The sequence below is a fragment of the Epinephelus fuscoguttatus genome, linkage group LG7 (genome assembly GCF_011397635.1).
Source record: "Epinephelus fuscoguttatus linkage group LG7, E.fuscoguttatus.final_Chr_v1".
Taxonomy (NCBI): Eukaryota; Metazoa; Chordata; class Actinopteri; order Perciformes; family Serranidae; genus Epinephelus; species Epinephelus fuscoguttatus.
In genome coordinates this window covers 22,395,918-22,422,185 of record NC_064758.1, presented here as the reverse complement: position 1 = coordinate 22,422,185, position 26,268 = coordinate 22,395,918, and the positions used below count along the sequence as shown (strand labels likewise).

The window sequence follows — 26,268 nt, the reverse complement described above, 5'->3', positions numbered from 1 at the left end:
CCCCATTCATAAAACTTTGTACACCTCTGCTTTAAGCAATATACTGTAGCACTGCCTCACATTGAAAGTAAATAAAAGGTTAAATATTGAGCTGGCAGTGCCATCAGTACTGCCACATAAGACACTTCTTTGTAACAGGCTGTTCACTCTCTGTGTTTGCCTGCAGCTTCAGTGGAGTAAAAACCATGAAAGATGGTCTGGTGCTCAGGTGGAGACATCACTGGGGAAGCTCCCCCTTGAGCGAAACGACCCAGTGCGCATGCGTGGAACATTCGCTCACTGGTGGTGTAGCTAACGGCTAAGCTACGAATCCAGCCAACATGGAGAGGAAAGGTAAATCTTTACACCGACACGCCGCACACTGTATGAGCAATGATAGCCCGTGTGTGTATTGACAGTGCAGTTGATGTTCCTCCGCGGTCACAAATGTAAAATGTAGCCGAGCTGCATGCGTTCAGAGGGTGGTTTAATTGAACGCGTCTGTCACGCACTGTTGAGCTGGAGCGAGCTACGTTAGCTCTCTAGACATTAGCTTTAGCTTCAGTGGGACATGTAAGGATTATGTAGCTGCGTTTAGCTTTATAGCTCTGTCCGTGTAACCCCCAATACCTTTAACACCGACAACATTAAACAGCCGCTATTGTGTTAACCGAGCAGCTAGCCACCTGAGTAAAATTGCTATAATGTCACGGTTAAGAACGGTTACCTGGGTAGGTAGCTTACTGATGTAGCTTTACTTAACGTTAGACGGCTTCCAGTATCAAACCGGGTGACTGGCAGCCCGACAGATACACCGTAATTGTGATTTAGATGTTGGAAATTATAAATCTGGGATAAAACAGTGCATAATGACCGGGCAGGATGAGGTAGTTGTACGCTTTGCCTCGGACAGTGTCATCCTTTTTGTCTTGAGTGTCAAGTAGACAACAAACGGCTTCCAGACAATGGCAAGATAACTGGTCACTGGTTTCTTTTGACAGTTCTGGCACTCCAGGCGAGGAAGAAGAGGGGGAAAGCAAAGAAGACCACCAAAAAGTGAGTTTATCTGTTCATTTTGTATATGACAACCTCAAGCATGCATTTGGTCCCTTCAGTCAGAGGTGGTTGATTGTTACAGCTTGACACATGCACTGTGTGTGCATGGTCCAGATGTTAAGGTGTGAAACTAACACAAGGTCCTTGACTGCATGCTTGCATTTTATTTTGGTCTCTGCATGATCCAAAGATAAGGAAGTGTAAGCCTGGTTAACATACCTCAAAAGAGCACTCTGGGTTGGTTTCCATAGCTTTCCATTTTTGCATGGAGGTTCAAGTAAGGGCATTAGCATTATTCATTAGGACAGTTATTTTTATGAGATATAAATTGTACGCTGCCCGTATAGAATGTGCAGTATGCATTGCCTGAAATAAACCACCCGAAGACTATGTCCTACTATAGAAATAGTTTATGAATGACTGCATAAAGATAATGTGACATTTAGGGCTCGAAATAGACCGCTCAAGTGTTGATCTCCAATACTGATTGTTTTGGTGCACCTAACTATTTACTAATCATGCCATCAGTGGCATCCTCCGGAGTGTTACATAACAGCCTGAGCTATATTTAAAACCAGAGAATGAAGAAGCCCACATCAGCCCACCGAAGCATGGTATTTCACTGAAAACGGCACTACTGCAGATACTCACCTCCTGATAGTGTTATCCTCATAGCTGAAACATTCATCATCATATGATATTAAGAAGCTAATTAGAACGTAAAACAGTACAGTTGCATGCAACGGTGATGCTTGCATGCTGAGCACCATGTGCACAGAAGAGTAGTAGCACTTGTAGTGAAGGACATCACGGACATAGCAGCTATAGCTCTGAATCAGTTGTCAGGATGAATATCAGTTTAATTTAAGCCTCTCAGGGGAAAATATACATCAGAACAACTCAAATATTAGACATGAAGTTTCCTTCGCACCCACACTAATAAGCACCACCAAGAAATAGGTGCACCCACCCAAAATTAGAGCAGCCATGTATTTTCCTTTCATGAAAATCTGGCTAATTGGAGAGCGTGTGGCTCCACATTTAAGTAATGATATTACTTTGATGCCACCCTGTCTTCATTCTTTGATTGTCAGTGAAGAGCTGTGACTGAGTATGAGAAATGAGAGGATTAATTATCACCAAATCTGATTGCTTCCTACAAATGAGTTATTAATTACAAGAAACTCCGTTATGCAAGAGTAGCTAATGCATTTCACATTCATTTAAAAGTCAAAATTCAGTTCAAATGATTTAGTAATTAATTGCCGCAGTTTGTTCTGGTGCACAAACATGCCTTAAAAAACCTCTCTGCTTCAAATAAGCGTGTCAGGCATGAATAAGTAGGTTGCAGATTATGTGGAAACCAGCAGCTCATTTGTGAGACACTACAGACCAGTTTGGGAATTTATTTGAATGTGATCTCAGCGCTCTTGGCTCCCGTGGTGATGAGCAGCCTTAATCTGCTCTGTGGAGGAAGTAACATCAGGCTGCCTGGCTTTCAAGTTAATATTAGGAACTGAACTGTTGGCAAACACAGATATAGGATGTAGCATGTAGATACACAAAGTGCTCAAATGCCAATGTGATTTTCATACTTTATAAAATGACTGAATATGGTGTTCTGTGATTAGAAATATCCTTAGCTGTAAAGCCACTTCATTTTTCCTACACATTAGCAGCTGTCAAACATGACTGGTTGAAATGCCAGAACAGCTATATATTAATTTCTCATTTAAAGAGTTGTATGACTAAATTAATCAAACCTCAAATGATTACAGGGTTATTCTTGTTAAAAATGGAGTTACGTTCTCGTTATAAAGCAGGTATACCCCCTTAAGAAAGGCATTATATATTCAAAATTGACACTTAGTCCACCCTGTTGTTCATTGATGCCTGCATTGATATATTATTAGCTGCAGTTATGGTCAAAACACTGGTAACTATAAAAAAAAAAAAATAAATAATATGAATAGACATTTTGCTTGTGCTAAATGTCAGTCATAATTATGTGCAGACACTTAGATGCCTTATTTTTTTGGGTTCTTGACATGTAGTGCATTAAAACATGATATTTTCCTGTAGTAATCTACAAAACCTATTCATTTTCCTAATGCTCTTTTTATAATATCTTAATTTTTGTTCAGTCTTTTATGGCTTGCTCTACATGTACTTTGTCTCTTCCATCTGACAACCCGACATAATGACAAAATAATTGAGCTCTTTGGAACTGTGGGACCCCAGTGACACAGCATTACACCCAAATGTTTTATTTTTATGATGATGCATTATTTTTTTCTTTTCTAATGCAGCTGCAGTTTTTTTTACCCAGATCCTATTAATTTGTAATACAGTATCTACCAATACTGAGTACTCAAGTCCTGACTGAGCAGTGTATTATAGTATCACAGTTGCACAGTGCACACTTAACCCAAAATAGGACTGCACTGAGATAAGTAAAAACCATTCATATTCAGACACGTGTTGACAGCTGCGTAGCAGCATAGATTTCGTTCAGTGTTTCCCACATTTTGTGTGTGTGATATGTGTGTAAGGAGGAGTGTCAGTGGGGATGTGTTGTGGCAGGAAGAGTTTGATGAGATTTTGACAGCGTCTCTTTATCTCCAGTATAAATAAAATATAGAAGTTCCAATGCAGTTATCAATCATCAGCAGCAATTCACAGGCATGGTTCACCTGAAAGATGTTTTTATAACTCAAGTTGCCTTTGCTCGCTTACAGTCTCTTTCAGTGTGCAAGCTGCTGTGTATAAGTTTGTGAGTATTTTGTTTCTAGCAGATAGAGAGCAATTAAAATTGGTTTCGCTTTGGATTGGCTTTGGATGCCCTTCTGTATTTGTTTGAGCTGCTGTTAAAGTTCAAAGTCCTTCAAATTGTGGATTATTCTTAATGGTGTTCAACATTCATTTTAATTAAAAGTGGTAATACATTCTGTTGGTTAGGTCAGGGCAGATAATGTCAAACCTAAAACACTTAAAGGTAGATTACAACATAACTTCCAGGTGACGTGATGCAAATGAACAACCTGTCCAAGGTTTAAAGGTCTGGTGTCTGGCCAGTGCAGCTTTGCCATTGTGTTCCTGTGGGAATAAAGCCAACTGTTGCTCTATTGTTTTGTCTTGGGAACAATTAGCTGTGATGCATTGAGCAGGATCTAGGTGTGGTTAAATTCAAAGGGGTTAAGGCTAATGACAGTTATTGTTAACAAACTCTGTAAAAGATGTAGAACATTTGTGTTACCCTTGTTAGACAGTAGGAGTGCATTCATATAATTGAATGACAGGTAATTGGTAGCAAGTGCTGTATAGATAAACACTTACAAAGCTTCCATTCTCAGACAGGAAAGAATATGTCAGGGCATCTGTTCCTTATGAAGTCTATGATGTTTGTGTGCATGTGTTTGTCAATCAGGCAGCCAGTCAATCCAAGAGCTCGACAACATCCCCAGCAAGAAGCCTCGCCACAGGAACCCGAGGAACCTGAGGAGATCCTTGGCTCTGACGATGAGGAGCAGGAAGACCCCAATGACTACTGCAAAGGTGAGTCCTGTCTTATTCAGTAGGTTAATCTACATGCTGTGACCCAGTTATTATAAATAACCAGATTTAAATGTTTGATGAAAGCGTTGCTGTGGTTTACAGTAAATAAACTTCCTTTGTAACTGAGTTATGCCAATTTATAATCTTAATCTAAGACAACCCAGTTAAGGTATTTTATGACAAACTGTCTAAACTGTTTAGTCAACCTGTATTTTCTCCTCTTGTAGGTGGCTACCACCATGTGAAAGTAGGAGATCTTTACAATGGAAAATACCATGTGATCCGGAAACTGGGCTGGGGACACTTCTCCACCGTGTGGCTCGCCTGGGACATCCAGTACGAGAAAACCTTTTTCTTACTGCACTGTTTTGTTTTTGAGGCCTGAAGTTGGATACAGATTCAGTAGCAGCTGACTCTGAGACTGTTGTGGTACGACCTTATACAGTGCTTCCTGTTAGCAAACGTTGCTTGCTCTGTGGTTGCAGGGTTAAGAGGTTTGTTGCAATGAAGGTGGTGAAGAGTGCGGAGCACTACACAGAGACAGCAGTGGATGAGATCAAACTCCTCAGATCCGTGAGTAGATGAGTTAATTGCACACAGAAGATTTTGTGAGTTGAAATCAGGAAGTGGAGTAAATGTATGCAAATATGTACTGATGACATTAATTCAGACACATTGGGATGATAAAGTTGGTAAAGATAAATACTAGAACAGCTAGAACAGTCTGGTAAGTTCAGAAAATGACATCACTCTACTGCAATACAGCCTTTAAAATCAGGAAAAGACAACACTCATGATGTAACCATATCCAAAATCTAAGATCCTATCTAGTCTCATATCATGATATCAATATATTGCCCAGCCCATTACAGACTTTACATAATCTGTGACTTCCCCCATGGTTTTGTGTAACAACATTCAGCATGTTAGACATGTATGTTCAAGCAGTATTCCGTGACTACAGATAAAGACATACCAGCTCTGTGTTGGTCCAGTCTAACACTGTTCGGTGTAAAGCCTAAATGTTGTGGTTGTGTTGTTCTGTTTCTTTGTTCCCAGGTCAGAAACTCAGACACCAATGACCCCAACAGGGAGATGGTGGTCCAGATGTTAGACGACTTCAAGATCTCTGGTATTAATGGAACTCGTATCCTTTAAAGCCAGATATTGTTAATGCTTCCTGATCGTATTCAGATTTGATCTCTTTAATTGTCTCCTATTGGGAAGACTAAAGCCTGTTAATTCTTAGAAAAACACTTTGACAAGGAGAGGATCATTCCTTCCCCTGGTGTCAAATTTAGCTGTGTAAGCAGTATGCAAGTAACAATGTAAACAACAGGTGATGGGCATAATAGATGGAACCTTGTGTGTCCCAAACAGACTTCCACCTATCACAACACTTTGGCTGAGTAAGATCTACTGAATGCCACAGGGAGAGCTGGAGCTGTAACATGACACTCCCTAACAACACTGTAGTGTTTGCACTTCTGTGACCCACCCAATAATGTTTATAATTGTCATGTAGGTGAGGTGACCATAGAGCCTTAGCATGTTTAGGAAATTGTTTTCAGTGTGGCTTTACTTGCATTACCTTAACTGTTGTTGTCTTCAGATGTCTGCATGGTGTTTGAGGTGTTGGGGCATCACTTATTAAAGTGGATAATAAAGTCCAATTACCAGGGGCTGCCCCTGCCATGTGTGAAGAGCATCATAAAACAGGTAATATTAGCCCCACAGTGTCACAGCTTTTGTATGCTGGTTTCTCCTGATGGAGGTTTGGTTATAGCTTCCAGTAGTTAAAAGGGCCAGGTAAACTGTAGGCGGAGTGACAGGTGGAAACAAGTCAGGGCAGAGCATTTTGTGCTTGCATTTTTTTCAGCTAAGGAGCTTTTGTCATAATGTAAAAAGTAACTGATTCACAAATGTTGATACAGTATGCTTGGATAATTGATTTTACATCACTGAGTATTGCTTTATTTTTAGTTTGCTCAGATTGCTCAGATACACAGTTAAACCTTTAAAATCCCCATTTATTCATTTTCCAGGTACTCCAAGGCCTGGACTACTTGCACACAAAGTGTCAGATCATCCACACAGACATCAAGCCAGAGAATATCCTGATGAGCGTTGATGAGCCTTATGTACGGAAGCTCGCAGCTGAAGCCACGGAGTGGCAGAGGGCTGGGGCTCCTCCTCCCTCTGGTTCAGCAAGTATGAGACAAACACTTGTTCATATTTACATTCATGAGCTCAGTTTGGTCACAGGTTGTACTCATCTGATATTCTCTTTTCAGTAAGCACAGCGCCTGCTCCAAAACAGGTACAACCTTTTATTATTTACTTTTTGCATACTACATCAGCCTCCCATGTTCTCAGTACAACACATTTAAAGCAGTCCCACAAATGTGCAACTCTTTTTTTTTTTCTTTTCTTTTTTTCTGACAGACGGTAAAAATGTCCAAGAACAAGAAGAAGAAGTTAAAAAAGAAGCAGAAGCGTCAGGCGGAGCTGCTGGAAAAGTGCATCCTGGACCTGGAGGAGATGGAGAAGACCACAGAGCCACGAGAGGATGAAGAGGATGAAGATGAGGACCCGCAGTCTCCAAAGGGACGGGCCTGCGCTCCACTCAGACAGGTGTCTATGCAGGAGATAGTTAACGAGGAGATAGAGGGTAAGAAGCCAACGTCACAGAAGGAATATTTGCTTTTTAATTTTTTATTGCTGTTGGTTAAAGTTCTGTCACAGCTGTGAAACTAATAAAATCCCTGGTATGAGTCACGAGTGTAAAGAAATGTCTTCCGCCTTTTCCTGATATTTTCAGAGAGCAGTGTGGATGCAGATCTCATAAGGGTGGGACCAGAGGGACTGTCGGAGGTGAACTGCAATGGCCATGTGGAGTCAGACCAGAGGCAGTCCCAGTGGAGGGAAGAAGACCAACACAATGGCAACGCAGAGCCCACAGAGCAATGTGCCAGTCAGGAGGAGCAGCATGAGGAGTCCCCTGTTCAACTCATGTGCAACGGTGTGGACTCTGCGGATCTTACAGAGCTGGACACTGAGACTGAGGGCAGGGGTGCTCGTAGTGGAAAAACTGAGAGACACCATCCTGCTGGGCGGGAGGAGGGAGAGCTGCAGCAAAGCATTTTGCAGGAGGAGGATGAGGATGAGGGAGGGCACGACAGACTGAACGGTCAGTCAGCCAAAATCAGTACATCTACTAAGTGCAAAGAGTTTTTTTTAGTAGCTGTTTGCTCTGGCTGGGCTGCTTTTGAAGTTTAATAAAGCCGCAGCCATGTGAACTTTGGAATATTGATCGTTAAGCTCTTCTTTTATTAGATGTTTAGTCCATTCTTATCTTTTCGTCTGTCTCTCTGTCTCTCTGTCTCTCTGCTCTCACATAGGCAAGCTAACAGCAGGATCCCTGCTAGTTAACCCCCTTGAGCCAGTCAATTCAGACAAGATCAAGGTCAAGATTGCAGACTTGGGAAACGCCTGCTGGGTGGTGAGTAGCCTGCTAATGACCTGAGGGATTTCCTGATTAGGGATGAAGCCTCCAGCTAGGGACACATGCAGTGTCATCTAGCTACCAAAATAGAAATACTTAAATCTTTCAGCCCTTTGTTTAATGTGTTGCATTGAACTAAGCTTTGAAATATAATGGCAGATAAGGTCAGATTCATTTCTCAGACTCAGCTCTGCCACACATTTTGATTGTCTCTTTCCCTCTGTCTCTTTCTCTTTCAGCACAAGCACTTTACAGAAGACATCCAGACACGGCAGTACAGGTCCTTAGAGGTGCTCATTGGTGCTGGATACAGCACACCAGCCGATATATGGAGCACAGCCTGCATGGTGAGAAACTGCACTGACAATCAACTATCGCATTGTGTCGAAACCTAAGAAAAAAAATCACAGTCCAATGCACCTTGAAGTGTTATGAGAGCGTAGCAGCTGGTGTGTGGGAGTAAAGATATTCCTTCATACGGTGTCTTTTCCTTTGTTTATGATGATTGTGTTGTCTCCTCAGGCCTTTGAGCTCGCCACAGGGGACTACTTGTTTGAACCACATTCTGGGGAAGATTATTCCAGGGATGAAGGTATTGCTGGGACTTCCTCTTCCTGCCTATTCTCTGATTTATCCAGTTATAACTGCGCAGCATTAATCCTTCTTGGTGCTATATTTAGCAGTATTTTTGAAATGTATGCTTTACTGGTAAGAGGCTTTTAGCAGTGGTGGTAATTTTAAACACTTACTGCTGCTGTGAAAAGCTTCATGATGTTTTTTTTTGTATGAAATTTGCACTTATTGGAGTTGTATTGCTATTATGAATTATTTAAAATATTCACACATCAAATAAGAGTTTCACAGTAAGCATGGCAAGTTGTGTCCTTCGCTCCAAATTTTTCAGTTTTCATAATAAGCTCCTGTGCACTTTCTTTAATTTCCCACTGTGCTAACACTTAAACGGGGTACTCCATTACAGTGATTTCAAATGGTGTCAAATTCAGAGGAAATTAAGGTGTGAATCATGTGATGATGAGTACCAGCATTCCTGTGTTTATTTCCTCTCTAACACCTCAAACCACACTGTGACTGCACTGGAGAGGGGGCCATCTCTCATTTCCTCACTCATCTTCACCTCCTCACTCACTCTCGGTCACGTGTCATTGTTCTCATCCTTATGCTTTCTTTATGTTAATGTTGGCTCGCTGCTTAGCTTGAGGTTTCTGTACTGACATGATTTTGCTGCAGCATGTCAGGTATGTGCTAAGATTCGTTTTATTAGCACATGCCCCGCAGCTGTGAATCGGCTTCCTCACACCTACATTGCATGAACTCATGATGCTGTTGCTTAATATGATTCTACAGCTTGTTCTGTTGTTTTTTTACTAATCACTCATCATGTATCAATATCTGCCATACACGCTTTAGTGCGTATGCCTTTGGCTGTGCTTTAAGCCTCATTTTCAGTGTGGTTCCATTTCATTTGTTTTGTTATATGAAAGTGAATGGCCTATATGTGTTTAAATGTGTGTAGCTTTTGATGTAAATAATATAGACGTCCTATAGATGTGCTTTTTTGTCATACGCTGTAGGCTGTCATCATCCATTGTTCCTAATACATTGATACTAGGGCTGGGCAAGATATTGATCCTACATCGATACTGTGATGTGAGAGAACAGTGAGCGTTTCCCTGACAATTGTACGGCTTGGTGCTCTGCCAGGCCAACGGGAGCCCCCGCCAGGCCAAAAACTATTGTAAAGTATATTTCAATAATGCGCAATATCCAGTCTAGTGTTTCCCCTATTTTCAGTCATGCAGCGATGCACTGCCATGAACTACAGTGGCGCAGTCAGTTGAAAAGCTGAAGTGAAGATGACGTTGTCGGGACTGGTTACAAACAGGCTCAGTCGTAATCAACACGCGTACGTGCTGAGTGACAAATTCAGTGTTTTGTGTTTAAAGCTGAGCTAGACCAGAGAGCTTTCGGTTAAAGCAGATTGTGATGTTGTTTTGCCACCATGTTGTCAGTGAAGTTTGCTGGGAGTGATATAATGTGCCCCAGTGATGCTTTTTATGTGGTGTGAGCACTGCAATGGAATCTGTTTTAAAAAAAAAAGAAAGAAAGAAAGAAAGAAAGAAGAAGCCTTTGAATGCTACATGCCACCAGTTGTGGTGATTTATGAGGCACTTTGGCCTTGTGTGCTCTGAATAATTTGGCACGCAGTTAACACACTCCTCATAATTGTTTGAATGAAAACTCAACTGGTATCTGCTCCCGGTGTTCTTTGCCGCTGTTTTGAAAGAAGTTAATAACAGGAGTAACAGGTGAACCAGATTTAAAAGTGACACGTTTTAAAATAAGTGCTGTGTGGTGGATTTAATTCATGGCGATGTGAAGAGTGGTTCATGTGGATTTTGAAGTATCTGAAAAATATTTTACAAACATTAGTGTTAAATTTGCGAATAGAATGTGGTGTGAGAGACGACCCCATTTATCCACATTAATAGTGATTATTTATCATAAATCTCACTGTGTAACTGTGAAGACAATGATAGTCAACCCTACAATATTACCGCAATATATGGATGACATTGAGTTATTTTGTCAAAAATATCGTGATATTTAATTTTCTCCGTATCGCCCAGCCCTAACTGTTCGACATAACTGTTTGCCATCTCTCTCCTATCCCCTCTCCTCCCTCGAAACTGTTACCCTCTGACTCTCTGTCTCTCCTCCTCGGATGTGCCTCATTTCCAGACCATCTTGCTCTCATGATTGAGTTGCTCGGTAAAATTCCTCGTCACTATGCTCTGAGTGGGAAATACTCACAGGAATACTTCACCAAGAGAGGTACGCCACCCCTCTGTCTGTGGCTCGCTCTGGGAACGGTGGATGTGAGGTGAAGGGGGAGAGTCAGCACATTCAGTTCTACCAAAGTTGTTGGTGTGTGCAGGCCAGTGGGCAAAATAATGAATACAGCCCAATAAATGTATCTTACTTTGAACAGTGCCATCAGACATTGATGTAAGTGTCAGTAGTTGTGCCAAAGATTGCCTGGCAGAGGTACACTCACTACCTTCTTAGTTGTAGCCAGATGACTTGGCTGCCAATACTGTATTGATCCCTGTAGGGGAAATTCTCATTACTTTTTTCCTCCATGGGGTAGTCAACTGCTTTTAACTAGCAGTGTTTCTTTTAATTACAGACGTGTGTATGATATCAGTTTCCGAATATAAAATGGCATCAGAAGTTTTTATGAGCGTTTGTAACACTGTGATAACTAAGAAGGGGTCTGGGAATAACACCTCATCCATAAGGGATCTCCAGCCTGAAATAGTTTGAGAGCCTTTGTGCTCCAGATGGCCCCTGTGGAGCTGGCAGACATGTTCAAGAGCACTTCTGTAGGGCAGATGCCTGTTTCTGGGGCTTGAACCTGAATCCTGGTCTCTGTGCTGGAAACCCCTTGCTGCCTTCACTGTGGCACAGAGTCTTAATAAGATAACCTTTGTAATGAATCAGTGCACTGATTTCCTTACTGTGATCTTATTACATTTGTCTAATGCAGTAATGTAATGTGCTACTGTTCCTAAATTCAGCAACCACATCATAGTTACCAATCAAACAGTTATATTGTTACTTACGTTATGTAAGTTCTTCAGTTTTCTGTATAATGGCCGGATAGTCTAGTGCGCCTCTGGAGAGCCTCTTTAGCCTTGGCAGTCTGTTACTGACTGAAGGAGGAACAGGTTGTCTGTGAAACGATTTAAGAGACTCTCACTGAGTATAACCGCTGCTTTAGTGATAAACATGTCAAATAAGCTGCACTAGTCTACTAAGAAGCCATGGTTTGGTGAGTGAACGACTCAAGTGAGTTTGTTTGGCCAGTTAAATGCAGTTTATGTGCCATTTAAAGATGTTTTTTTCTCCTCTTAAATCTGTCATCAATATCTAATGATGTCAGGAAGGCTAGTCTCGTATTTAATTTATAGATGTACTTTTATTTTAAGGCAAGATGGGGATTTGTGCTGATATGCGGGCACATGTAAGGTTCAATACTATAGATTAAATTGGTGATAACATGACAGTACATTTCAGGCAGTGTTGCGGAGTATTGCAAAATTAATGTAACAAGAAGTGAAATAAATTACTTCTTTCAGGGAGTAAAAAAGAGTAAAATAATGCATTACTTTTTAAAAAAGTAAGGAGTGATGTGTAATATATTCTTTGAGTAAGGACCCCAACACTGCTGATGTCTTACGTTATTTGTTGATATGGTGAAGTGTTTGAAGTTTGAGAAAAATATCGAGACCTCTGCGTTACTACTTTAAAATGAGGATGATGCTTCAGCAGGTATTAACAGGTGTATATGATAAAAACACTTCCAACTTAGTATGAGTAAGTGAAGGTGTTTGCTTTGAGACTGAAGGAAAGGCTTATCAGTTAAAGGCTGATTAGGGTGAGAAAGAGTATTATTCCCTCCTAGTTGTAGCTAGAGCGGAGCTGGAAACAGTTTAAGAACCTTAGAGCACTTGTAATGTCTGGTGGCTAGGTTTGATGACGTGATTTCTAACTGTAGGTCTGCGCACCCAAGCCTCTGCAACAATCTGGCCCGTATATGTATGTGTGCTGTCAGCCTGTCCTTCCTCAGCCCTCCACCCACACACCCAGAGTGGGCCTGTGACTGGGACACTGTCTGACGAATGTGTTGTCTGTCTTGTCTGTCTTGTCCCTCTCCTCTTGGAAATCGGCTGCCGTGTAGACCATATAGCGCTGATCATTGAGCTGCTGGGGAGTGTCCCACGCAAACTCATTATGAGCGGCAAATATTCCAAGGATTTTTTCACCAAGAAAGGTAAAACAAAGACACATCAGTGTCAAGATGAGAGACGGCTTTCTGCCTGTCGTTAAGATCATTGCTTAGAGCTACTTATATTTTCACACATCTGTTGTGTAAAGTTTTTAAAATGTTTTTTTACCTGAACTTTAATTGTTAAAACATTCCCGTCATTAGATATTACTGTTTAAAAGAAATGCCTGTCCTGGAAAACAGTTAATAAACTCAAATATTTAATGTATGTTATATCTAGATATTTGAATATGTTTTCACAGACTAAACTAGCTCATGGTAAATTTACATGTGGGGAACTGTGGTATGTTCCTGCACTGCTCTCTGATGCTGCGCTGTCTGTCCGTCTGCAGGGGATTTGAAACACATCACCAAGCTGAAGCCGTGGGGCCTGCTGGAGGTGCTGATTGACAAGTACGAGTGGCCCCGTGAAGAAGCCGAGTGCTTTACTGACTTCCTGCTTCCCATGCTGGAGCTGATCCCGGAGAAGAGAGCCACAGCCGCGGAGTGCTTGCGTCACCCCTGGCTCACCCTCTAGTGGAGACCTCCAGCCATTGCACCTCCCTCTCCCTCTCACTCTCTCCAGAGACTGCAACAGATCACTTTCCAGTTTGGGCATATCAGATGAATATTTATTTCTCTTTATTTTTTTGTTTTGGATTTCTTATGTTCTTGTTATTGAACTAATGCTTCTGTGTATGTTTGCTTTGTGTTTGTTGGTTCTCCTCTTGGTGTGACGACGTCAGGAATCCAGTGGATTATATTACTTTGTGGTCATGTTGGCTCCAACCTGCTGTGCTCCGTTCACCCACCCAACTAAGCAAACCTGTTATTGTACTGCTAGTGACTCATCCTTGTTTGTTACACTCCTGCACTAAAACCCAAACAAATCAAGGATATGTAGCCTTTCTTGGTCATTTTTGTCCCCTTTAAAAAGGATTCGCTATCACTTCTTTTCTCGTGCATTTTCATTAGTGCTGTGTTGTTTTTTTTAAGAATTATTTTATCTTCTATTACACATGTAAGGTATACATTTTGTATTTGTAAAGTAGGCTTAGAAAGTTGCACACTGGGCTGACATTTACACTGACTGTGGTAATGTTCACAGCATTTTTCCAGACAGAGTTTCCACTGTCTGATAACGTAGGTCATATTATTTAGCCATAACAAATCCGTTGTCACCTGGTACTTAGTGTGGTTAGTTAATTATAATAAATGAGATCTTTCATTCTCATGGGAGGCTGGTATTCTCATACAACTATTACAATTCAGGAATATAGTGTTCTAAAGGTTTCAACAAAAGGACATGTTAAGAAGCCCAATTTAAAGGAAAAAAAAGTGAAAATAAACTGTATATATCTGTACCAAAGAGTTTGCCTTTATGTATATTACAGTTATGTACAGTTTTTAACAGATCTTATATCTTAGCTAAACTTATTTAGCTGGGTAGCTGTGTTTTAATAAAGCGTATGGAAGATGTGTTCGCGCTCCGTTGTGTGTATGGCCAACTGTTCAATAATGTCACTGTTTTTACCATAGAAATGGTGAGATCCGATGTTATGTAATGGTGTCCCAAATTGATCATATCAGAGTAACCTATGTATCTATTGAGCCTAGGTCGAAACAACAATTTACATCAGTGTCAGATTCAAGAGCATAGATGTACTGTAAGCTGTCAACTTACAAAACTGTACAACACACCATACAATAAAAACAGATGTTCATACAATACAAAGTGACTGTATCCAGCTTGTTTCTCTGGGTTTATTAGGTTTGTGACTTCAAGTACGGAATTTATTGCCAGGTTTGTGAAGCAGGAAAAGACTGCTACATTTCAATTAACCAAAAGTACATCATGACATTTCAGGATGCTTGCTCATTGCCCTCAAAGCACATCACCATCACACTTTGGTCCTGGAGGTCCGTGTTCATCAGTTGTTTTCTGTAAAAGAGGAAAAAATGCTCTTATGAAAGAAGTCCTGTCTTTAATTGACCAAAAAGCAGTTGTTAGAGCTGTAAAGAGCAAAATCCTCAGTCATTTTTATAAGCTACAACATAGGAAAACGTTCCGTAGCACAGTTTTGGACCTGGCTCTGCACCCACATGCCATGAACTGATCTCCCCCTTAGATTACTTTTGTAGCAGTAAGGTTACATTGTTTCTAGGGTGAGTCTGTCCCTCCATCCCTCTGCTGAAATTGACTGGAAATCCATATTTTAAAGCTGATATTTTAAAAAAAAAAAATCCTTCATCTGGAGCCCTATAGAGCAGTGGTTTCCAACTGGTCCAGCCACAGGTTCCAGATTTTACCTCAGTCATTAGTTCAAGGTCCTTGGAGTTGAATAAATTCAGCATCATGCTTGTGTGTGGTCATATCATTGAGCTAGTTTGTTGTCTCTCTTAAGTAGCTGTCTGCTATTCACTCACTCTACAGCAGGAAACAGCACTTCAAAATAAAAGCTATGTGCCGGAAATTCATTGTACTTCAAAATAAAGTGTTTTTTACAAACTTGACACATTCATGGGTCACCTATGGGCCATTAACAATGGACTCGTGACCCACTTTTGGACCATGACCCACCAGTTGGGAACCACTGCTCAAGAGGGTTCACATCTTTGTCGCCTTTTTCCATCTCTGATGAGTTTGCACCTCTGTGAATACCTTTAGTTAATGGAATCAAGATACTGAGCCTTTACCCTGTAATACTGGTTTATAGACACAAACCAAAACAGTAAAGGAAAACATTTTCTGAGACCTCTACGTCATCAACAAGATCAACAATTATTGACAAACCTATGGCACACATAAAGGAACACTTCAGCCCCCAAATGATCATTTGTATATTGATTACTCAACCTGTGTTACGTTGAATTTTTGAAGAAAACTGTTTTTTTTGCATGCCCATGGTAGAAGAGGAAAACTGAGAAAATCCTTGATGAATCAAAGTCATAGGGGGCCATGATTAACAAAAGCAAAACTATAACAAAACATCTGTTTATAAACTCTTACACAACTCGTGCAGTATAATCCAAATCTCATTTATGCAGTGGTATGCTCAGTACTTCTCAAACAGACAGCCCTTTGCAGCAGGGACCTGAACTGAAAGTAAAACTTTGCAATGCTTTTTTCAAAGCCAGACTCTTAACAAAAACAACCACAAACCATAATTTTACCTTGCTGAACACAAGAACTGCTTGTCTATCACTGTCTCAATTACTTAGTTTGAGTTATCATATGACTTTGATGAATCCCAACCAACCCTTTAAAACACAAGTCACACAATAATACAAACTAACAAACTAACCGTACTCGTTAAAAGTTTTTACCTTGCTAAAAACCGTAGCAAGGTAAAATTACCATTATTGTCAGTAGAGTCTTGCTTCAAAGAGAGCATAGATAAGTTTCACTTTCAGTTCAGTTTCCTGTTGGAAAGGGTTGTCTGTTTGTAAAGTACTGAGCATACAACTAGATGAATAACTTTTGAATTACACTGACTGAGTTGTGTGAGAGACTGTAAATGGATGCTTTGATATAGTTTAGCCCCCTGTGACTTTGATTCTTCAAGAATTTCCTCAGTTTTTGGATTCTTCATTTAGTGTCGAGGCCTGTGAGAAAATCATAACATGAAGGTAACTGATACACAAATGGTCATTTTGTGAGTGAGGAATACCTTTAAAACACTGGGCATTTGCTACGTAATACTGGTTTGTAGACACACAAACTAAGAATCTGTAGGGATAACCTAGATTAATAACCCTATAACATCATTAATATCATATTTGACACAAAAGCTTCTGAGTCCTCTACATTTTCAACAAGATCAATAACTGGTAAACCCCATTGTTTATAATCTTGCACATGTTAACCATCATGCAGTGGATTATCAGTGTAATGCAGGAAGTAGAGGCTTCTTATACACCAAATCCAAGTTAACTGCCTCCTTGTTGGGCTCATATGACTTGCAAAAAGGTACTTGTACTGTATGTGTCCCAATGTTTTAAGATAAACATTTACTTGATTGAAGCAGCATTAAACTACCCATAACGTTGTTTATATTACCTCCTCCTCCCTCCACCTCGAAGTCATCTGGCAGCAGTTTGTCCTGCCGGTTGCCAAGGGTGAAGGACAGGAGTGCCAGGAGCAGGGCGTCCAGGATGCTGATGATGGCGAGGATGTAGGCCCAGCGCACTGTGCAGTTCCCCAGGCTGTACTTATCTGTCCTCTGGCCACACATCCTCTTCACCTCTGGAGAGTCCCAGCCGTCTGGGTAGATCATGCAGCCCATCACCATCAAGGCAGCTGCGGGGGAAGAAGACGGTCACTGAAATGGTGTAGCCTTGCAATAATTACCCCTTGTGTGTGCTCTTACTTTGATAAATAATTATTAGGGAGGTTCTTCTGAGCCCCCGGTGCAGGATAAGGCACAATGTACCCCCATAAAGTACCAAAGGGTTCATTTATTTATGGCACAGCAGAGCAGAAGATGCTCAGCGGGGCTGTTTGTATGATGTACTGTTATTAAAGTTGTTAAATGTTAAATACTCTTCATCTGGTAAAGTGTCCTCTGGGCCTCTGACACAGCTACTGTGAAAAACTTTAGGTTAAAAATATGGATTTTGTAGGTATGTGCATTTCAAGGAATTGCCAAGTTAAATTCAGTGGTGGAAATCAAGGTTGTTACAGTTAACTAAAACTAATTTAAAAACTAAAACAAAATGTGGGGAAAAAAAAAAACATTTTAGTTAACTGAAATAAAAATAAACTAGAAAATTAGCTGGAATTATACGGTTTACTTACAAAACTAGATATAATAAAATTTATATATTCTAAAAAATAATAAATATTTCACATTTGTCAACACAACAAGCATGAGGAGGCAGTGGTGCATATGTTTATTGAGACTGAGATGTCCACATGACTGTGAGTTAACTGCCCTCATTAAGTCTTGTGTTTGTATTTTATTTTATTTTGTATTCTATCATGTATTTCCTAAATATTGCCCCTGATAAATACCCCCAATATTACCAAAAAAAACCCCCAAAACAAACAAAAACTGAAACAAAAACTAAACATTTTTTAACAATTAATAATAAACTGAAAGGAACCCCCCCACCCTGAGGTTCGAACCTCCCACCCTGGATTTGAACCAGGAAACCTCTTGCTGTGAGGCGACAATGCTAATGCAATGCTAATTATACATATTAATAAAACAATAGTTTGTTTTGGGCTCCATGTCTCATTTCAGATGTCTACCAGAGGTTCGCAGTTAAATCAAAGAGACATTTAACCCCTAAACCTCTCAGATGGTTTCATTTAAATAAGTGTTCAAAGTCCAAATAGGAAAGATTATCCATTATTTCACAATTATGCTCTAGAGAGATTCATGAAGGCATGACATGAAACCCCCTTTTATTCCTCTCTCTAATTAAAACTTAGCAGGAAAATGAACACTTGAACATACAGCAGCATGATGAAAACTACTTATAATGACAGAGACCATCTTTGGTAAAGAATTATTTGACGTCCTTTTTTAAAAATACAGTCTATGTTCTGAACTGATTCACATAACATGACTAAACTTAATAGAAAGACACACACATACACACCATTTCGCCAATTGTCAAAGAGAGGCATCATTGGACTGGTGACAAGTGTTTGTGATGTTGTGTGTGTGAATGCGTGGGTCTGTGTGCGTGCATGGTTTGCTGTCTCCCATTAATCATCTTACAACCTCTCAGATTTTTCTGGTGACCCTTTTGAAGGACCTGACCCATAGCTTGAAAACTATTGTAAAAAAAAAACATCCCACAAACACACACACGCATAAAAAAAACTACCTGATTGTATCTAAATGCTGCTAACACACTACTGCATCAGTGTAAAGCATATAATAATGTGTATATGATAATATATCAGTCACAAGGGGACATTTTGCTGCAGGATGAGTACTTTCAGTACTTCTGTACTCTGACATAAGAAAAGGACATGAGTATTTCTTCCAACTGTTGTTATATAGGCTCATCCGACTCATTTCCTCATCCCTGGTGTGTTTCAGGTGTGAGTTCAGATCAGTGAACAACACAGTAACACCTGATATTGTTGCATGTAAGCGATCCACCATTAGAGGTGTCAGAGTCTGGGCTGAAACTGGATCCTTATTGGCTTCCACAGTGAAGAACAACACATCCAGTACAAACACACACCTCGCCTGAAAACTGAGAGGTGAGAAGATGAGTTTATCACCTCACACTCAGTTTACAGTTCATAAGAGATGCCTCACTCATCCCTCAGACATGCAGCTTTGTCTCAATTTTGATATTCTGGAGTTGAACTTTGGTTATGATTTTAAAGGTTTTGTTGAATATGTACTTAAATGACAAAATGTAAAAAGTTGGCCTTTTTTTTTGACAATGAGATGCAGACACTGAAACAACTACAAGGTTTCAAAAGTGTGACCTTTGACCTTAACTTTACTCTGAATATGAACAGCAATAGACTCCTGTGTATTTCAAACCTTCATCCTAAACCCAGTGAATTGTTTGGTCACACAGTTACTGTACTGCCACTGTATTTTTAGCACAATGCATCAGTATTAATAATCTGATGATATTTTAAGGATTACCACTGCTGTAATCCCCGTTGTTAACCAGCCTCACAGTAAATATTCAACCTTATATTGAATTATCTTTCAGCTTCAGTTGATTGTAAGGTCAACTGATCAGACACGACTTGATAAAATCAAAAAATATTTGTGACTTGACTTGGACTACAACACCAGTGACTTGTGACTTGGAGGACAGAAACATGCAACATTATTTCTGTTGTGCTACTGGTTAATAGTGCTATATGCTATTTAAGTGCAATGTCAGCATTCCTTTTCTTATAATTAAATTCAGTAGCACTCATTTTAACAAATTTGTTCAAACAAATAAATGCAGTTCTTAAAAAGCATTCATGATTTTTGTAAATTTAATATATTTTTACCTTGTTGTAAAAAATTTGGCCAAGAGCTGTTCTGACTCAAAACTCAAAGTTTAAGATGCAGGACTTGGTGCCTGAGTGCAACGATGTGAGGCTTGTATAATTACTTGTATAATTCAAAGGGAGCTGACAAAAATAATTAATTAAAAGGGTAGGTATAATAAGCTAAGGCTTCAGCCTGCACCTTTTTGGTCCTGTTTTGTTTTTAAAGCATTAACTTAAAGTTAATGTCTATCTACCAGTGTATATGAGTTTTGCAAGTTGGAAAATGACTGAACTAAATTAAACTAAACTAAACTAAAGACCTGAAACTTATGTAACCTGCAAAACAATGACTTTGGTCCTTCCTCTGATGGTGTCACTACATTTACTTCAGTAAATGACTTAAATACTTATTTTACCACTGTTATATACGTTATATTATTATTTCCACTGGTGTTAATATAATATTACAGCCTAATGTATTTAACAGTGGTGAAAGGAATGGTATTATTTCCACTGGTGTTGAAGCTAGTTTTAAGTACTTTACATGCTGTTGGGTACTTACTTATATGCGTTTTGTTGTTGTTGCTTTTTTAATGTGAAATCTTGATCTGAACAGTAAGAAGTAGTACAAATGTAGTGGAGTAAAATAACCTCTGAGCTGTGGTGCAGTAGGAGTAGCCTATCAAGTAAAGACCACACTCTTCCTCCTTACCTGAGGCCAGCTGCATCCAGGCACAGATCTTGTACACGTTCCCAGCGTTGCAGAAGAAGAACAAGCTGAAGCAGACCATGGTGCCCACGATCAGCAGCATGGAGGTCCCCACGAAGAACATGGCGGTCCTGAAGGCCGGTGAGGGGATGGAGCTGAAGTCCAGCACGCTGCCCTTACAGGTGAGCTCCGAGGTGAGCGCGTTACCGATGCAGTAGTGGAAGAGGCCGAAGTATCCGGCCTGAGGGGTGTTGACGCTGTCTCCGATCCAGTAGGGCTGGATGAAGACCACCACGGTGATGATGACGAAGCAGATGGTGAACACGGCCCACATCACTCCGATGGCTCGAGAGTTTCTCACATAGTTGGTGTGGTAGATTTTAGCAGCCTCCTGAGCAGGAAGCAGATCCATGTCCACGAGCTTCTCTTAAATATGTCTTCAATATTCTGCGCCTTCAGAACATCTGAACATTTTCATCCAAGTGTTTAAATCCACATGTGAGTCTATAAACTCCTCACCACAACACACAGACACACACACCTGTTGCTGCTGTGGCTGCTTTGCGGTGACAGACTTAGCTCAGGATTCAGCACCCTGGACAGCACCCACAACTCTCTAATTAGTGACGTTGCTCTGACGTCAGACTTTGACAGCTGTCTTACAAAAAAAAAGTAAGTTAATACTTTCCTTAGCCTACTCACTTTATCATTAATCTCTTATTTTGGCTTGCTAAATACCCCCCACACAAATGCAAATGAAATTGTTGGATAACACTTCATAAGTCAGCCTGCGTTTTAGAGTGTACCTCTCGCCCACTTTACACATTTATACATTACCTAGTACTTTCATACTAAAGACAGGCAAACAGTGCAAACTTCATAATCCAGCCCGGTCTCTGTTGTTAGTATATACTTAGGTGGAAAGTAATGCCTAGTTTCCCTGTATGTTTTGGTGAAAGCACGCTGTAGATGTGAGAACAGTACCTACCATGTGGTTTCTGTGTAATTAAATAATAAAAACATTTTATAACTTTTCATGATTCATTATTGTGTGTTTTAAGATATGTGTAGGCCATATTATTCCATTACTGTATTGTTTGTGTTTCATCCTCGGATGGCACTACAAGACTTCCAGAGATGTGCACTTGAGAGAGGTAAGTTTGCTTTGTACTCCAGCCTGCCTGTTAATTAGGCAATTTGCAGAATATAGACCCATTTCTTTAAACTCATTCAATGAAATGTAAACAAAACATAAATATTAAAACCCTGGAGTGTGGGTGAAATTGCCTGATGACACATAGGCTACATTTAAGGTACTGAATCAACTGCCATGAGCAAAGGGCAAAAGCATTTGTTTTTATTGCACTTCATACATATACAGATTCATATGAGGAAATTAAACCATACGTTTCGGGAAATTACATAAATGACAAGTTATACTTTAACTCTCGGGAAAGTATGTGGTAAGTGACTAGGAGGAATTATGCTCTAACTACATGTAAGTTCCCAGGAGTTATACGCAAACTCCCGGGAAAGGGGGCGAGAGGTACACTCTAAAACGTGGGCTGACTTATGAAGTGTTGCCAATTGTTCAAACCTGTTTATTTCTGTATTTAGGATGAATATATGAATGCCATAAAATATTTAAAGAACTCTAAACCTATGAGGACTGTACTGTTATATACAAGGACTGATAATGGATCATCTTATCCTGTAGTTGGTGCTATGATTTAGTCTTTTTCTCTGCCTGTACTTCTGGCCCCTGTGTTGCTTTTGATGTATTTTATGTGTTTTTTATTTGTCTTATATGATTTGTCTACACTATTGTCTTAGATAAAGACTAAAAAAACATTCTTTACTGAAAGTAAAAGTCTGTTGCTAAGTAAATTGGTCTGTTTGTATTTCATGCAGAGCTGTATATTATGGAATTGCCCAATTCTTTTTTTTAGAACTTAATTGTAATTTAGTTTTCATCAACAACAATACAGTGTATACAATTACAAATTACTCAGAAATGACATAAAAAGAAAGCAGCACAGACATCCATGTTGACATCTTAGGTTAGGTTAGGTTCTTTAATGTCCCCAGGGGGATAATTGTTTTCACACATCATCAGTCAGGTTGGTTTCAGGGCAGCATACACAACATATAACAGATAACAGACCCTCTTCCCACGTATTCCCCTGATAACAAATAACCCTCTCCCACACATACCACAGAAAACCATATAAACATAAACATGACATAGTCAGTGTACAGGGGTGAAATATTAAATCTACATGTTTTTGTTTAGGGCTGTGATGGCTGAGGGGACAAAACTTCTTTTAAAATGGGCTTAACCTCACTGGTTAGACAAAAGCACATTTAAAATAGAAAAAAGGAATGAAAGATAATAGTACTAATTGTCCACTCCACATTATAATCACACAGATAACATACAGGTGCAAAATGTGTTCTACAGGCAATGACATATAATGTATTTATGTGATATGTGCATGGCCGGAATATAAAAGTAAAAGTTTGGCAGAACTCTACTGGATGATAAACCTCATCGTATTGATACTAAAGACGGATTTTTGTCATCTTAATAAGTATGTAATGTGTTCCATCTGATAGAGGTCCCAGACTTTGTGGGAGGGTCTGGGTTCAGCCGTCTCATGGCCACACACTTTAAGGCTGCTGTAAGTAATAAATATAAGAGGTATTTCTAATTCTATTTTTGATTAAGTGTTGTCAGGTAAGAAACACTTTCTTCACTTTCTTTTTAATGCAATCTTTAAAGAAGCTCTAATGTAAAAAGGTCATTCAGGGAGCTGGCCCTTTGATGGTGACCACTAAGTAACAACCACAGTTAAAACCACCAAAAAATGTCTTTGAAGACTTAAAAATTATTCAAATATCCATATAATATACAGCATACAAACCTTAGAGGTATACAAAGCATATATTTAGAATTGAAACAAGATGTTTTAATGTGACCTACAATCAGTGTTGGGGAAACAACATTACAACTGTAGTTTACCAAACTACTACCTACTTCACAATGAAAAGTAGTTAATTACATCTCAACTCCTCTTGAAAATGTAGCCTGTCAAAGTAAATTTAGTTCCCAAAGGTGGTTTGACTACATCCAAACCACATCACAGGAAATGATCACAATCTGAGTCTGGAATCTCCCATCGTTACATGGAGGTACAGCTGATCTCACAGTGAACAAAATGTACTATAGGTGTGTTTGATTTGGAGACTTTGGCAGGCCAGTGCTCACAGGCAGCCCGAGGATGTGTTTTAAGGAGAGGACTAGGAGCAGTTTGGGTGGAATCCAGAAAATACAAAATTCTTAGGGGAATTCAAAGTATTCAATTGCAAAAGCAATACAAAAGACATGCACACCCCAACGTCCAATAGAGTAGGTGCTGAACCAAAAAACGTCTGGCAATGTAGAAAACAAATCAGTCTGCACACCTAGCAGCTCCCTTTTAGAGGGAGTTTAATGCAGAGTGCCCACGGCTCTTCCTGCAGACATCTTAGTTTTAAATCATAGGTGATTTTGGTCAAATGACTGATTGTCGTTAAGTGACAACTGTGGCCAAAAAGCTGAGGCACTGTGACATGTATATGTATGGAACAAACACCATGAGAATACTATGAATATGTAGTTTGTAATAAACTAAATGACTTATATAACCCAAAGTAGTTAACTACTGAAAAGGCTATTTGAATGTAGTTTAACTGCCACCCAACTACTGCAAACTGTAGTTAAACTAAAATTTAATGAAAGTACATTTTTCCTCGGGGAAAGTTAAGCCCAGGGGTGTCCAAACTTTTCTGAATGGGTGCCCGATCAGATAATGTGAAAACACCTGAGGGCCAGCTACTTCTCACAAATGACACAAATGCAACCATTTCATCTTTACATGGAAAAGTATTCACCTTTCCACTGCTCCTAAAAGCAGCCACCCTTGCTCTTGACTTTGCACCTCTATGCTGTGGCCTTTTCTGCTGCCTGGTAGGAAATATGTGATGTTAGAAAACTGTTCATTTGCTTCTCTACTGTCTGTCTATGAAAACACATAAGTTCTGTCTGTGTAGTTCCTACGTGGTGCATACAAACTGTATGATATTGTGAGTTGAATGAAAAAAATGCAAGGTGATCTTGCTTGATTAACCAACATTATGTTAATCATAAAATATATTCTGATAGAAGCTGAGGGCTGTTTCAAATAGACAAGGCTGGTTTAGTCTAACCTGTAACCCTCATGTCTCCTCAAAAGACATACAAACAGTATGTTACTTTGGCTTCAAACTTCCAAGGGGTAATTTTTCTATTCTTACTGCAGCTTATCTGCATTGTTTTGCTGTTTTCATTTAGTGCTAACTCCTCTTTACTTCAGTGTTTTTAAATGTCATAATGTGATATTTAGTGGATTCTGCCTGACAGTTTGCTGAGCTTTATGGCTGATGCCCAGGAAGCTTAAAATAAAGGCTTGCTGATATCAAAATTCAATATTGCTCCAGCTGAATCGTCTTATTGAAGAGCTGCTTATCTGGAGACTTACTGCCCGTGACAGGAACACAATAAGGATTTTATTTTGATAAATTTTGTGGCAGAGGATGCTGGGAGTTCAGCAGCCTGAGTCTGTAGAAATGGCACAGATGTGAAAAATCTGATACGTGTGGGCAGCTTCAAATCACACAGCACACTTGTGTTTGCCAAAAGCAGCTGGTCTGTGCCGCTTGATACCAAAGCAGAGATCTATCTCTCAGTCACTGCTGTTGGGGAGACTGTTTCCTTCTATTTTAATTGCTCCTCTGTGGGCTGATAACTGATCATATTCAATACCAGAATTGAATTTTGGGCAAGAACAGTGAATCTCATTTGCTGCTGCCTCACTTTATAATTAATCACTCTAAATGACTGGTGTTTTTATGTAAATGTTTTAGTAACACTAACTGTCTGTTTGAAATTACAATACACATATGGTTTCACTCTTTGCACATGTTGGTATTGTGCCACAGTCAGTTCGGGGTGACAACCCTGGCCCAAGGCTGACAGGGGGCAGCCGGACAGAGCATGCCACCATCTGTACCCTTCACCCTCCAGTCAGTGCTCATAACAAGGAGCTTGTGGGCCTCCTACGTGACAGTTTGCCATGTGCAGAGAAAAGTATTCAGGGATGAGCAGTTGTCCTGCGTCCCCACAGGCTCCCTGACAGCTCCCTGCAGCTCAGGAGGGACAATCAGCTGCCGGTGGGGGGTAGCAGAGAGGGAAACATGAGCTGTGCCTAAAGACAGAGAGTGTGGGGGGGTGAGATGGAGAGGAGACGTCACAGCTTAGATAAAAGACTAATCAAAATCAGTCTGTGGAGGAAAAATGTGGGGGAGCTGCTTTTGAGAGCTGCTCTAATGAGGCGTAATCCCTGATACATGTGACAGCCTCTAACGGTCTCGTCAAGATTCCATCAAGCCTGCTGTTTCTTCAGAGATGCCTTGAAGAGGAGATGTGGGGCAAGCATCTCGGTGGAACACATGGCAGAGGATGGCCAGTGCGTCAAGGCTTCATGCACACACGAGCACGGATATGCTTCACACTTTTAGGAGGATTAACCTTTTTATTTGTTTTCTGACATACAGCCTTGTTCCAGGCT

The 26,268-nt window shown here is 40.1% G+C and overlaps 2 protein-coding genes across 3 annotated transcripts; one reads left to right on the top strand and one right to left on the bottom strand.

Annotated features, from left to right (window-relative positions):
* The first annotated feature begins 211 nt into the window (after nucleotides 1-211).
* On the top strand, nucleotides 212-14,679 carry srpk1a (SRSF protein kinase 1a). Of its 2 annotated transcripts, none has more exons than XM_049580622.1 (16): nucleotides 212-333; nucleotides 981-1,035; nucleotides 4,463-4,590; nucleotides 4,818-4,926; nucleotides 5,076-5,163; nucleotides 5,650-5,737; nucleotides 6,203-6,309; nucleotides 6,636-6,801; nucleotides 6,885-6,910; nucleotides 7,036-7,261; nucleotides 7,412-7,780; nucleotides 7,992-8,092; nucleotides 8,335-8,442; nucleotides 8,618-8,687; nucleotides 12,858-12,950; nucleotides 13,298-14,679. In XM_049580622.1, the coding sequence occupies exons 1-16, from the start codon at nucleotides 321-323 to the stop codon at nucleotides 13,480-13,482; spliced, it is 1,932 nt and encodes a 643-aa protein (XP_049436579.1). In that variant the 5' UTR covers nucleotides 212-320; the 3' UTR covers nucleotides 13,483-14,679. The 2 variants fall into 2 exon arrangements, with proteins under 2 accessions (XP_049436579.1, XP_049436578.1); XM_049580621.1 differs by lacking the exon at nucleotides 12,858-12,950 and adding an exon at nucleotides 10,856-10,948.
* Nucleotides 14,680-14,750: 71 nt separating this feature from the next.
* Nucleotides 14,751-21,158, bottom strand: lhfpl5b (LHFPL tetraspan subfamily member 5b). The gene is made up of 3 exons (XM_049580937.1): nucleotides 20,624-21,158; nucleotides 17,005-17,244; nucleotides 14,751-14,886 (listed from the first exon to the last, which is right to left on the bottom strand). The coding sequence occupies exons 1-3, from the start codon at nucleotides 21,030-21,032 to the stop codon at nucleotides 14,876-14,878; spliced, it is 660 nt and encodes a 219-aa protein (XP_049436894.1). The 5' UTR covers nucleotides 21,033-21,158; the 3' UTR covers nucleotides 14,751-14,875.
* Nucleotides 21,159-26,268: the final 5,110 nt, after the last annotated feature.

Bases quoted from the DNA above. Each gene is read 5' to 3' on its own strand.
- srpk1a (XM_049580622.1), top strand. The intron at 5,164-5,649 runs GTGAGTAGATGA...CTTTGTTCCCAG, and splicing joins AGATCAAACTCCTCAGATCC to GTCAGAAACTCAGACACCAA. The intron at 8,443-8,617 runs GTGAGAAACTGC...TTGTCTCCTCAG, and splicing joins TATGGAGCACAGCCTGCATG to GCCTTTGAGCTCGCCACAGG.
- lhfpl5b (XM_049580937.1), bottom strand. From the start codon at position 21,032: ATGGATCTGCTTCCTGCTCAGGAGGCTGCTAAAATCTACCACACCAAC. The intron at 17,245-20,623 runs GTAAGGAGGAAG...CTTCCCCCGCAG, and splicing joins CTGGATGCAGCTGGCCTCAG to CTGCCTTGATGGTGATGGGC.